This window comes from Scyliorhinus torazame, chromosome 21 (assembly GCF_047496885.1).
Source record: "Scyliorhinus torazame isolate Kashiwa2021f chromosome 21, sScyTor2.1, whole genome shotgun sequence".
NCBI lineage: Eukaryota > Metazoa > Chordata > Chondrichthyes > Carcharhiniformes > Scyliorhinidae > Scyliorhinus > Scyliorhinus torazame.
The window spans coordinates 46,743,140-46,757,437 of NC_092727.1; the positions used below are offsets into that span (position 1 = coordinate 46,743,140).

Consider the following 14,298-nt stretch of genomic DNA (forward strand, 5'->3'; position numbering starts at 1 on the left):
ACACAAAGTTAGGATTCATTGATTTGGGATAATATATTTAGCATGGATTGAAGCCTGCTCAATCAACAGAAAACAGAGTGGGAGTTAACATGATATTTTCAGTTGGCAGACTTTAACTAGCGGAAAAGGAAGTGGTGTGGAGGATGCAAAAGGGTTGCAAAGGAATATAGACAGGTAAAGCAAATGGGTAAGAAGGGCACAGGTGGACTATGGTGGTGATAAATGTGAGGTTATTCACTTTGGTAGGTGTTATAACCTACCCGAATTCTATTGGCTGGGGACAATTGGTTATCCCATGACTCTTGGGGAGTATGATATCCCCCAATGAAGGGGGCGGGGCAATCACTAGTAGTTGCAGCTGTATAGAGCTGGCCAGTGTGGTACCGGCTAGAGAAGGAAGCAGTGGTGAACTACGGCTGCTGTGTACATTTTGTTGTAAATAAAGTTACATTCTGTTTGACTCTACAAACTCGTGCTGGATTCTTCGTGCCCCTCACAAAAGTAGGAAGTAAAGAAAAATAGAAGATTGTTAAATGGTGAGAAGCTACTAAAATGAAAGCAAAATACGGCAAATGCTGGAAGAGCAGAAAATGCTGAATAAACTCAACAGGTCTGGCAGCATCTGTGGAGAGCAAAACTGAATTAACGTTTCGTGTCTATTTGGTTCTTCTACAGAGAAATGTTGGTGTCCCGAGAGGCATCTGAGTGTCCTTATTTGTTAAAACAGAATTCAAAGACAGTAAATAATTAACATGTAGATGCAACAACCAGTTAGGAAGGCACATGGTGTGTTGCCCATTATTGCCAGGGAACTGGAGTACACGAGGAAGGAAGGCTTATTAAAATCCTGCAGCTCATTGGTCAGACCACATCTGGAGTAAAGTGTACCGTTCTGGTGACTGCACCAAAGGAATACAATACTTGTCCTAGAGACGGCGCAGCAAATGCAGTGATTGACACATAGGATGACCAGTAAGCACACAGCGTCTGCATGGGTTTCCTAAAACCATGGAATCTCTACAGTGCATAGGGAGGTCATTTGGCCCATCTGCACTGACCCTCTGAAAGAGTACATTACCTCGGCCCATTCCCACATCCCTAACCCCAGAACCTAACCTGTACATTCCTGGACACTAAGGGACAACGATGCATAGCCAATCCACTTAACATGCACATCTTTGGACTGTGGGAGGAAACGAGAGCACCTGGAGGAAACTCACACAGACACAGGGATAAAGTACTAAGTCCACACAGTCACCCAAGGCCAGAATTGAACCCGGGTCCCTGATGCTGTGATGCAGCAGTGCTAACTATTGTGTCACGGTGCTGTTGCTGTTTCCTCCGGGTTCTTTGCTTTCCTTCCACAGTCCAAACACCTGCAGGTTAGGTGGATTCGACTTGTTGGATTGCCCCTTAGTGTCTTAATGTTAGATGGGGTTCCTGGGAAAAGGCGGGGGCATGGGCCCGAGTAGAGTGTTCTTTCGGAGTATCGGTGTAGGCTCGATGGGCCGAATGGCTTTCTTCTGCACTGCAGTGATTCTACAATTCTATGAACACCAATCAAAAAAATGTCAGCTATTAAAAAGACAGTGACAGCAAAAAACCCTGGAGCACTTTGAATATCTTATGACCATCATCTAAATTTAAACATATAAACACTTTTAGGCATGCCACACGTAAAGTTAGATAATAATATAGTGCAGATTTAAATAGTTTCACAAATTTAAAATAAATAACCAAACCTATCTTCACTTATAAATAATCACCTTTAATCATAAAAAAATTAAAAATTACTTTAAAAGAATCAATAACAACAGCAATGCCTGTATAAAAGAAAGCAAAAAAACTGTTTAAAAATCTTCTCCATACCTTTAAAATACATGTTAATTATGTTGCCTGTTGGCTTGGATATAAATCTGCTGTTTAAATGCCTGCCCTCAATGGCCATTCCCAAATTGGCCACATTATAAGGGGGTGGTTCTGCATTCTTCCTGCACTGCACTGGCGCCTGCACAGACCAGGGTGCTGGAGGCCTGAGGCTACCACATCGAGAGGAAGATTCATCACATTATCCGAGCGCAGCTAAGTGCATATTCTTTCCTTTTGAAATCATTGGCCGGTGGCTTCCCGCTGCTAGCCGGAAATTACAGGCCATTATATTTCAAGACTCGGAACTCAGCCTGCTGTTTAAACTCTAGCCTGCAAACATCAAAGTAAGACACCAGGTTGACCAACAGCCTGCACCAAGCCTGAGTGTCCTCAAAGCCTGTTTTCTATGGAAGATCCCTGCCATCATCTGCCAAGCAAACCAAGGCCTTGTCTACCAACCTCATGTCACTGTGCCACCATCAACTTTAAAGGCATTCGGCAACTCTTACTTCAGCTAGTTGAACCCGCATGAACTGCAGTTCCTCCTTGAAGGAACCTTCACTGAACTCTGACTTTCTGGAATTTGGAAATAACTTGAACTGATCTCCATATCTGTGGTGCTTTTTTCTTTGAAATTGCTCATATTTGTAAAAACTCTTTTCTATCTTCTTATTGTGTGCTTGTGTGTGTCCATGATTTGGAGACCATTTCCTGGTTTGAATGTGCGAATAAACTAAACTCCTGATTTAACCCTAAAGAGAGTTTTGCTGCGAGTCACTTTAAAAATTGACCTCACAAACAGAGGATTTGGGGAAACATGCCACAGCCCATTCAAAAATGAAAACGCCTCTGTTTATGGTCAGATGGCGAGAAAATAAATGAGTTCAATTCTACCTCCTTCCCCTGTCCATTACATCATGATACATATCACCATCTCATTACCATAACTATTAGCCCATTATTCTACAAGTACATTAAAAGGTTATAATAATTTTCAAACGTGGGACATTACATCATGTATGAAGTGAAATAGATGGGAAATGTAAGACCTACAAGCGTTTGTAAAATATTTATCAAATTTATTGCACTGCTGCCTCACAGCGCCAGTGATCCGTGTTCAATTCCAACCTTGGGTGACTGTGTGGAGTTTGCACATTCTCCTCGTATCTGCGTGGGTTTCCTCCGGGTGCTCCGTTTTCCTCCCACAGTCCAAATATCTGCAGGTTAGGTGGATTGGCCATTCTAAATTCTCCCTAAGTGTCCAAAAGGTTAGATGGAGTTATGGGGTTACAGGGATAGGGCAGGGAATGGGTTTAGTGCTCTTTTAGAGGATCGGTGCAGACCTGATGGGCCGAATGGCCTCCTTCTGCACTGTAGGGATTCTATGATTCTAAATCGTCATTTTTGAATACATTGCTAAACTGGTACTCAGACTAAATGGCATTGGCAATCTCAAGCTGGCAGAGCAATAATATTTTTTTTTAATGATTATGCCAGAACAATTTCACAGTTTCTATATTCTTCTGAAAATGTTATTGCGTTTCCTGGCAGACAGGGAGCAGGTTGAAAAAAACTCAAAGGAAATTCTGCGGCAAGAAAGCAGCGGTCTACAGGAACAATCAACTGATTCTGATCTGGGAATGCTGCAGACGTTGTTAGCAGTGGTCACAGAGCGGTCAGTGGGAGGGATTGACTCACGCCTCCAGTGTGAAGGCAAGGTGCAATGTGCAAGATGGAAGTTGCAAGGGAGGCAAGCTAATGGCCACTGCGGCATTTAGTTTTAAAAAGGAAACTGTTGCTTTGAGGAAACCCAAACTTGTGGATTTGAGAACACGGGAATGCAAAGAGTTAATGTCCATATCAAAACATTCAGGGGCAACTGACAGCAGCAGTGCCCAGAGAAGACTCTGAGTTCAAATATCAGTTCCCAAGTTTTCTCAAGAGGTTTACTTTTTTTGTAAAGGGAAAAGGCAGATCTCCATCTTTATGTTGCCCCATCTTTTTCTGAAGTTGGCATGGATTCTCAGTGCTGATGGCTTGGTAATAAATTAGAGAACAGTGCTCTTCTATTCAGGAGCTTGGCAGAGCTGAGGTCTGTCGAAAACTCCTAGTGGTACTGAGGACGTGCCCTGATTGCACAAATCATGCAAATGATCATCAGCCAGGAGACAGCGTCAGTCCCAAAATGAAGGCAGGAAGGGAAGTATTCTCAAGAGGTTTCACTACTCTGCACTTCTGCAACATTTTCTGTCTTCTGCTAGCACTATCAGGTAGGATGTCTTTTCTGTTGGAAATATGTCAGCTTAACATATTCCTGAGATTTGATCCGACTCTGCTCCTGCTGATGAGTTTACTCGCCGCACTTGATCTCTCGTTAAAGTCATTGAAACCAGTCATCATCTCAGAGTGGACAGAGCCTCAGAAAACTATTTTAAATATTTATTTTTTTAAATGACTTAAGCTTTTGTTGGTCAACGCAGAAGTCCCTAAGACACCCTGGAAAATAACATACATTGTTTACTCATCTCTCTCTTCGTCTCTCCCACTCTATAGCATGCTTCTCTCCCCACGACATACTTTTTGCATGGTTTCCACAGACAGACTTTTAGGAAGTTTGTATTGTACATTGGTGGTGTCAACTGTTGTGCTTGACTGCAGTTCACGTTGATGCAGGCTGTCATATTCCGATAGTATAATTAGTTTTCAGAGGCAGGGGGCCATGCAGATCTGTGTGGGCACTTACTGGGCACTTGTTTAGCCTTTTAACTCTTTCAACAGTGACGGCCACTGAGGATAGTGTTCTCCATTCAGGAAATGTTTTATTTTATCACAGTTTTGGCTATGCATCCTCTGATTTTCGGCTATGTTTCTGGCTCACGGCCATATTGTCCTCTGTGTTGGGAATTGGAGGTGGGGAGAGGGAGCGCTGTAGATCAACTCAAAATGGAACTTAAAAAACCGAAAATTCTGGAAAAGTTCAGCAGGTGTGGCAGTATTTGTGGAGAGAGAAACAGAGTTAATGTTTTGAGTCCAATACGAGTCCACGGGCGTCACGGTGGCACAGTGGTTAGGACTGCTGCCAGGGACACGGATTCATAGATTACATAGATTACATAGAATTTACAGTGCAGAAGGAGGCCATTCAGCCCATCGAGCCTGCAACGGCCCTTGGAAAGAGCACCCCCATTTTAAGCCCAGATTTCCGCCCCACACCCGTAACCCAGCAACCCCACCCAACCCCTTTGGGCACTAAGGGCAATTTAGCATGGCCAATCCACCTAACCTGCACGTCTTTGGACTGGACTGGACTGGATTCAGTTCCGGCCTTGGGTGACTGTCTTGTGGAGTCTGCACGTTCTCCCTGTGTTTGCGTGGGTTTGCTCCGAGTTCTCGGGTTTCCTCCCACAGTCCAAAGATGTGCAGGTTAGGTGGATTGGCCATGATAAATTGCCCCTTAGTGTCCAAAGGTGAGTTGGGGTTATAGGGTTACGGGGATAGGGAGGGGACCTGGGTAGGGTGCTCTTTCAGAGAGTTGGTGCAGACTCAATGGGCCGAATGGCCTCCTTTTGCACTGCGGGGATTCTGTGATTCTTCTTCGGAACTAGCTAAAATGAGAGAAAAATTGAAATTATGGTGATTTGTCTCTCCCAAAAGTTGCCCAGGAATCATATGGTGCAACCAACCTCTGGTGAAGGCCAACTGGACAGTATTTTCTTATAGTGCTTACTGCGTACCTATTACTTCATTTGCTGCCTTTTCCCTTGTGCTGATGAGTTTGCTGACACAACCCAGCCTTTTGTCCACTGCTAAAGGGACCATTGATCATGTATGAGCCCAGATAGTGAGAACTTACTTCATTATTTGATGATGAGGGTGATAACAACCAAGTAAGCAATCATAGGCATGTTCCAATAGGAATTAATGAATAAGGATTAGAGCAGAAGCTCTAGATGGGCATGACCCACCTCACCCTCTGAGGTGTGGGGGGTGAGGGGGCATGTAAAATAGGACAGATGGCTAGCCCACTACCTGGCTGCCCATTCTCATGCTGTTCCCTATAATATGGTGGGTGGGTCTCCACTCCCTGGACAGCATTCGTGCATGGGCTGATAAGTGCACAAGTGGTAGTCACACCACAGAAGTGCCAGGTAATGATCATCTCCAACAAGAGAGAATCTAACTCTCCCCTTGATGTTCATCAGCATCACCATCACTGAATCCCTCATCATCAATATCCTGGAACTTACCTGAACCAGCCATATAAATGCTGTGGCTACAAGAGCACGTCAGAGGCTGGGAATTCTGCCATGACTCAGAATGACTCATCCCCTGACTCCCCAAAGCTTGTCCACCATGTACAAGATACATGTCAGGTGCGTAATGGCATATTGTCCACTCGCCTGAATGAAGTCATCGTCAACAACCCTCAAGATGCTCAACAGTAACCAGGACAAAGTAACGTACATGATGAACACATACACCACCTTAAACATTCAGTCCCACCACTATCGGCACACAGTGACAGCGGTGTGTACCATTTGCAAGATGCACCGCAGTAACTTACCAAGCCTCTTGTGACAGAATCTTCCAAACCCACACCCTCTACCACCTAGAAGGACGAGGGTAGCAGACAACACCACCCACAAGCCCCTCTCCAAACCATTCAACATCGTGAATTGAAACTATATCTCCATTACTTCACTTTCACTGGGTCAAAAACGTAGAACTCTCTTCCTACCAGCACTGTGTGCGGGTGTACCTACACCACATGGACCACAGTGGTTCAAGAAGATGGATCACCACAACCTTCTCAAGGGAAATTAGGGAAAGGCAACAAATGCCCTCATGCCATGAAATAATTTGAAAAAATAATGATAAGCAGGAAACTCCCAAAGGTGTGTTTCCTCTCAAGTACTAGTGTAGATGACACACAGCACTGTAGAAACACTTAGATGATATGAGGACATCAGCCAGAAGTTCGGGTATCAGAATCAATGGTCTAATGTGGAAGTAAGATTATGGAGTAAGAAACAGACTCTTTGAGTTAGAAATTGCAGGATTATTCTATGTATCTCTGTCCAAAGACCAAATTTGTGATTAGTACGGATGAGATTCCCCAGCCTCCCAGCCGCGTGTTTCTCGGCGGAACGCCGTTCACTGGCTGGGGAATTCTCACATTCCGTCGCTGTCAATGGGATTTCCCATTGAAGCCACCTCACGCCTCGGGAAATCCACAGGTGGGGAGCATTGCCAGCAGGACCAGAGAATCCTGGGCTGGATTCTCCGCCGGCGGGATGCTCTGTTTTGCTGGCAACCCAGGGGGTTTCTTGACGGCGTGGGGTTGCCCCACAATATGAAATCCCATTAACTAGCCGGCGTAATGGAGCATCCCACCGGCGGGATAAAATAGAAATGTGACGCAGTGGGGCGGAGAATCCAGCCCCCTGTCTCTAGCGAACAGCCAGAGAATTCTAGCCTACATGTCAACCAGCAAGGAAAAAGCAGATCAGGGAGGTAAATGTCAGGTGTGTTTTATGGGAGGCAGGGATTCAGACTTTGGGGTATTGGGATCAGATCTGGAGTAGGAGTGGGTTGATTTTTAATTATTCTTTCATATGTCTTGCCCAGGGGGTGTCAGTGTGTTGTGGTAATGTCACTGGATTAGTAATCCAGAGGCCCAGGCTAATGCTCTGGGGACATGGTTCAAATCCCACCGCAGCAGCTGGTGGAATTTAATTCAATCAATAAATTTGGAACATAAAGCTCATGACCATGAAATCTGTCAAAACCCACCTGGTTCACTAATGCCCTGTGGGGAAGGAAATCTGTCATCGTTACCAGTCACTCCAGGTCCACAAAATCTGGTTGACTCTAAACTGCCCTCTAAAATGGCTTAGTAATCTAATCGGTTCAACGTCAATTAGCGATGGCCAACAAATGCTGATTTTACCAGGCACGCCCACATCCAATGAAAGAATATTTTTTAAATGTATACCAAGTAAGGATGGCAGATAGCTTTTTATGACAACATCATGGCCACCATGAGACTAATGGATGGAGACTAAATAGACATGCTATCATATTCTTGGAATATAAATATTTGAATAGCAACATATGAACATAGGAACAGGAGTGGACCATTTGGCCCATTGATTTGATTATGGCTGGTCATCCACTTACTTGCGCTATCTCCATATACCTTGATGCAGTGGTCTCTAGTAACGTACATAGAACATACAGTGCAGAAGGAGGCCATCCGGCCCATCGAGTCTGCACCGACCCACTTAAGCCCTCACTTCCACCCTATCCCAGTAACCCAATAACCCCTCCTATCTTTGTTGGTCACTAAGGGCAATTTATCATGGCCAATCCACCTAACCTGCACGTCTTTGGACTGTGGGAGGAAACCCGAGCACCCGGAGGAAACCCACGCAGACACGGGGAGAATGTGCAGACTCCGCACAGACAGTGACCCAGCGGGGAATCGAACCTGGGACCCTGGAGCTGTGAAGCCACAGTACTATCAACTTGTGCTACCGTGCTGCCCACAGATTTTGATCTTGAAAATGCTTATTGATTTAGCTTCCACTGTCCTTTGGGGTAAAGAATTTCAAAGATTCACCACCCTCCAAGTGAAGAAATTCCTCCTCATCCTAGTCTTAAATGGCCTCTCCCTTATCCCAAGATTATGTACCCTGGTATTTGATGCACTAGCTAGGTGAAACATCTGGGCCTGGACTCTCTGGTTCGCGGTGGCGGAAATGTGAATCACGGCCGGGTAGAAAATCGTGGGTAATCACAAAATTGAGGCTTGCGCCAGGCGCCAATTCCAATGCCATACTCTGGTCCCTCACTGACTCCTATATCGGTGGTTGCGCCATGCACTGGCGGAATTCATCATTGGCGGCTTGTTCACTTCATGTTCCACCCTCCCCCGATGCTCTGCCCCTTTGAGGCGGATGTATCCAGGCCGCAAATTAGGCCAAGTATTTACAAGCGGGGCCTGGGCTTACAAGCTCCTGGCTGCTCACACTGCTGAGTCCTTTGAATACTCAGAAGGCCTCTGGTCACCTGAGAGCCCATCCTGGCTGTCCCTTTGGCCACCCAGCTTGGGACATACTACTGTCCATGGATGAGGCGCTGGGCAGGTGAGCCCAGTCACAGGCGGACATGTCCCGGAGACACATGAACATTACTGTGGCACTCCAGAGCTTGGCCCATTCACAAAGGGTCACAGCTGAGGGAATCAAGACCATTGGCCAGATGCTGACTGACCACAGCCTATCACAGAGGGGCACATCCGAGGCAGTGAGGGACTTGTCTCACTAGTTGAGGGACATGGACCAGTGTCAGTGCTCTGTGACTGACAGCATCAAGACCATGGTTCAGACGAGGGCTGACCTCCAAGACTGGCAGCGCCAGGTGAGGGTGGGGCTCACTCTTGCCTCCCTCTGTCCCATGGGGTAGCCGAGGGTTTAGCTAGCAACTTGAGGGAGGAGGAAGTGATGAGGCCCATCCCAGCGCTCTCACAGGGGAGGCGTAGGAACACGTCTGCCTTTCCGAATCCCCCCCACTTGACATTGGCGCATTTGCTGGGCGTGGGCAGAACAGGGTGACATGCCATCACCATGTGACACCCGGAAGCTAGCTGGGCCCATCCAGATCCAGGCCCTCCAGAGGATGAAAGCCAAGGGCATCAAAGGGCAGAGGGTGAGACAAGCAGCAGGCTGTCTCCCCTTCTGATGTGCTTTCTAAATTAACACCTAGAAGGAGCAGGAGGCTACGAAAGATGAGAACGAGAGATGACACTAAGTTCGTATGGGTGCAGTAGAGAGTAAGGGCACACGTTGTAAATTGTCACCATTAAGTACTTTCTCCAGCAGTCCAACCTGCACCTCGCCTCTGTCTCACAGGTGTGAATGATGGGCTGGAACTGGGTGTTGTGTGGCGGCTGGGTGGGCCAGGGGCCAGAGGTGCACGTGACCCATGAACGTCCCACACGGTTACACCCTCACTGAGAAGTGGCAGGGCATGGGGCCTACAGTGTGAGCCTGTCTTGTATTACAGCATCCCCAGTGAGTAAGCCCTAACCATCCACCCTATCCTGCAACCTCTCCCTCACCAACATATTTGGACCCGTGAGAAGGAATCGCCAGCACACATGCAGGGATCACCCAGGCGGACAGTGGAATGTTATCTTAAAGACAGGAGTCAGACTTTGTCAGACAATGAGGAACAGCAGAGCTCATCTCACAGAGAGACGTCATCATCCTCCGTCCCGCGGACAAGACCCGCTGATACTATCATCCCAGGGCCAACACCCTGTGATGATGTTGGTATAACCCCCGAAGGGTGTAGTGGGAAAGGGTGGAAGGCTGGCGGAAAATGGAGTGAAGGAATAAGGGAGAAGGAAGGGGTGGAAGGACTAATGGATAGGAAAAGATTCAGAGTCTCAGGGGAAAGTGGATTTTATGTGGAGGGGGGACATTAGAAGTAGGAGGAGGAGACAGGGTGCTGGTGACCAGGCCTTCTGGTTGGTAAGTCTGGAGGTGACGAAGTTGTCCTGTATGCAGTGGCCCTGGATCACATGTTGGGCTGCCTGCCATGCTAGCTCCGGCTCCACCCTCGGATCATCCTGGAAACCATCCTCGACTTCCTTGTCAGGTGAGACCTGGATTTCTTTCTCCTCCTCCAGCATGTCGCCCCATCACTGAGTAATGTATGATTCTATGATTGTAATGTTATAAAGTATGCAGCAGGTCAGCATGATGCTCGATATCCTCTGGGGGCTATATTGGAGCACCCCACCAGAGCGGTCCAGGCATTGGAAGCGCATCTTGAGCAAGCTGATTCACCGCTTGATGACACTCCTGGTTGTTGCATGAGCATCGTTATAAGGGTGCCTTCGCACCTCCTCTTCAGTCTGTTAGACGGCCAGAATCTGAACCTTACCAGCTGGCCCCTGTTCTCCTGAGGCAGGCTCCTCTTGTGCAGGGTCATCCCTGGGATGGCCCTGGTGCTCTCTCCACTGGGCATCTGACGGCAACAGCAGCCAGGTAGATAGGGAGCATAGCTAGTTGTACTCTGATATCAATGCCTCGGCGGAGGGAAGGGGGAGAGACAGAGAATGTCAGCAAGATGAGGGTTCCCTTGACTGTCCAATGCACAAAGAATTTAGAATTTACAGTGCAGAAGGAGGCTATTCTGCCCATCGGGTCTGCACAGGCCCTTGGAAAGAGAACCTTACTTAAGCCCACACCTTCACCCTATACCCCCAACCCAGTGACCCCACTTCACCTTTTTTGGACACTAAGGGCAATTTATCATGGCCAATCCACCTAACCTGCACGTCTTTGGACTGTGGGAGGAAACTGGAGCATCCGGTGGAAACCCACGCAGATGTGGGGAGAATGTGCAGGCTCCGCACGGACAGTGACCTAAGCCGGGAATCAAACACAGGATCTTGGAGTTGTGAAGCAATAATGCTAACCACTGTGCTAACGTGCCGCCTGAAATGTCCCCAGGTTACACGATCACTCTAAGCTGTACTGCTACACTGCCCTCAACATGTCCCTTCCCACCTCTTCCAGTCCCTTCGAGATAATGTAGTCCATACAGCACCCCTTGTCATAATATCCACTCATGTATATAATGAGATGCAGACAGGCAGTGATTGACACACAGGATAACCAATGAACATACACGACACAGAACAACCAATCACCAGACAGGACACCACCACTATAAAGCCCACAGGGTATTAAGACTCTCTCTCTCTCACAGGACACAGCTACTGAGATAGTTAGAGTGCACAAGCCAGTGAGCACCATCACCATGTGGTAGAGAGTTAGTCTGGTCAAGCCAGTAGGAGGTTATCAGTTAGATTGATAGAGTGTCAACCCACAGCAGATTATGTACAGCAATCAGCAAGTTCAATAAAACAGTGTTGGACCATTTCCTGTGTCAGAAGCGTGTTTCTAGTTTCACTGCATCCAGTTGCAGTCAACGTTGAACCAACTCACTTAACACATGATGGTACCAGGGACCTATTAATTAATTAACGAACCTACCTCGAGTGAATCTGCAACGACCAGCAAGCAGCCATACAGCGGCATAGAAAACATCCAGCCTCCTCCGGATCTCCGGCAACCTCGGCGCCAACTAGAAAGTCTTCAAACAAAAATTCCTCCTGTACATCGAGGCCTCCGACCTCGAGGCAGCATCGGATGCCAGAAAGATCGCGCTGTTCCTGTCGACTGCGGGGGATCAAGCCATCCACATATATAACTCGCGTCCGTTTGCCGATGGCGAAGACAAGACAAAGTTCATGACAGTTCTGCTGAAATTCGACAGCCACTGCGACATTGAGGTGAATGAGAGCTTTGAAAGATACATCTTCCAACAGAGGCTTCAGGGTAAGGATGAAACTTTTCAGTCCTTTTTGACCCCTCTCCGCATCCTAGCGCAGCCATGTAATTATGACTCGACGGCTGATTCCATGATCCGGGATCAGATCGTTTTCGGGGTCCAGTCCGACTCCCTGAGGGAGCAGCTCCTCAAAATCAAACATTAGACCCTCTCTGTCGCCATCGAAACGTGCGTTGTCCATGAGCATGCTAGAAATCGCTACTCCTGCACCAGGGTGGCAGGAACTGCAAAACTGGCCTCCCACGAGGCAGAAAGGGCGCAGGCCATCGCAAAAATGCAAGGCCTGAGCATCAAGGAGAGTGGCCGATTTGCGTGCTTTTCTCGGGTCCCCACACATGCGCGCCACGACCAGGTGGCTGATGAGGCTGAAGACCCAAATGCGTATGTGCAAATGTTGGCCGACCGCACTGCGCAAGCGCGATGGCGCACAGAACGCGCTGACGTCAGCGAGCTGACGTGTCCAAATTGTGGCTCCGCCCATTCACGGCAATGTCCAGCCAAAGGAAGGCGATGTCTACAGTGTGGAAAGCCTGGGCATTACTCCTGCCTTCTGCAGGTCCGCTCCACCGAACAACAGCCAGCAATCCCAGCTGCAGCGCAGACGTGTCCGCTGCGTACAACAAGGCATGCAGGATTCTGATCCCGACAGCCCAAAGGACCCCGATGCTGACTGCCTCGAGTCTCCATATCGGGTGGGCATTATCACCACACGCGAGCTGGTCTCCACCGCGCCTGCAAACCTCCTTTCAATCCTGAGTGTGGATCCTGACAACAAGTGGTGTGCTGTCATCACGGTCAACCAGTCTCGCATCCGATTTAAATTGGACACTGGCGCGTCTGCAAACCTCATATCACAGTCGGACCTCGACAGCAACCGAGACCAGCCTGCCAGCTCCTTGACTATAATGGTAACGCCATAGCTGCCAGTGGATCGTGTCAGTTAGGTGTATCTCACAAGGCAATCAAGGCGACGTTAAGATTCGAGATCGTCCGGCCTGACAAGGCATCCGTGTTCGATGCTCGAGCATGCAAACTCCTAAATCTGGTCCAGCGAGTCCATGCCATGTCCTCGACACCGGCAACTACCTCACCCAATGCAAATCTCCAGGCTGAGATAGACGACATTCTCATGCAATACCACAGTGTGTTTGATGGGATGGGCACGCTCCTATATCGCTACAAGATATTGCTCAAGGCGAATGCCACCCCAGTCATCCATGCACCACGCCGGGTGCCGGCTCCCCTCAAGGATCATCTGAAAATGCAGCTACGAGAGCTCCAAGACCAGGGCATCATCTCAAAGGTCATGGAACCAAAAGACTGGGTCAGCTCCATGGTCTGTGTCAAGAAACTCTCTGGTGAACTCCGCATTTGCATTGATCCCAAAGATTGAATCGCAACATAATGTGAGAGCACTACCAGATCCCGGCGCGTGAAGAATTAACCTGTGAGATGGCTCATGCCAAATTCTTTACTAAGCTGGACGCCTCACGTGGTTTCTGGCAGATACAGCTGGACGAGTCCAGTCAGAGGCTGTGCATGTTTAACACTCCGTTCGGCAGGTATTGCTACAACCGCATGCCTTTTGGTATCATCTCAGCTTCCGAAGTATTTCATCGCATAATGGAGCAAATGATGGAGGGTATTGAGGGGGTGCGAGTCTATGTGGACGACATGATCATCTGGTCCACGAGGCCCGAGGATCACATTGCTCGCCTCAAACAGGTCTTCCAGAGGATTCATGAAAAAGTCCATACTGCACCCCTTGTCATAATATCCACTCATGTATATAATGAGATGCAGACAGGCAGTGATTGACACACAGGATAACCAATGAACATACACGACACAGAACAACCAATCACCAGACAGGACACCACCACTATAAAGCCCACAGGGCATTAAGACTCTCACAGCTACTGAGATAGTTAGAGTGCACAGGCCAGTGAGCACCATCTCCATGTGGTAGAGAGCTAGTCTGGTCAAGCCAGTAGGAGGTTA

At 48.0% G+C, this 14,298-nt stretch overlaps 1 protein-coding gene across 2 annotated transcripts in view; it reads left to right on the top strand.

The window, feature by feature from the left end:
• Nucleotides 1-3,682: 3,682 nt before the first annotated feature.
• The window catches only part of LOC140398273 (hepatic and glial cell adhesion molecule-like), a 134,213-nt gene continuing 123,597 nt past the window's right edge, over nt 3,683-14,298 (top strand). The window contains exon 1 of one of the 2 annotated variants that reach the window (XM_072486756.1): nt 3,683-4,139. In XM_072486756.1, the coding sequence (XP_072342857.1) occupies nt 4,055-4,139 (85 nt within the window). In that variant the 5' untranslated portion in view covers nt 3,683-4,054. The remainder of the gene's footprint in view (nt 4,140-14,298) is intronic. The other variant, XM_072486757.1, reaches the window with a different exon arrangement.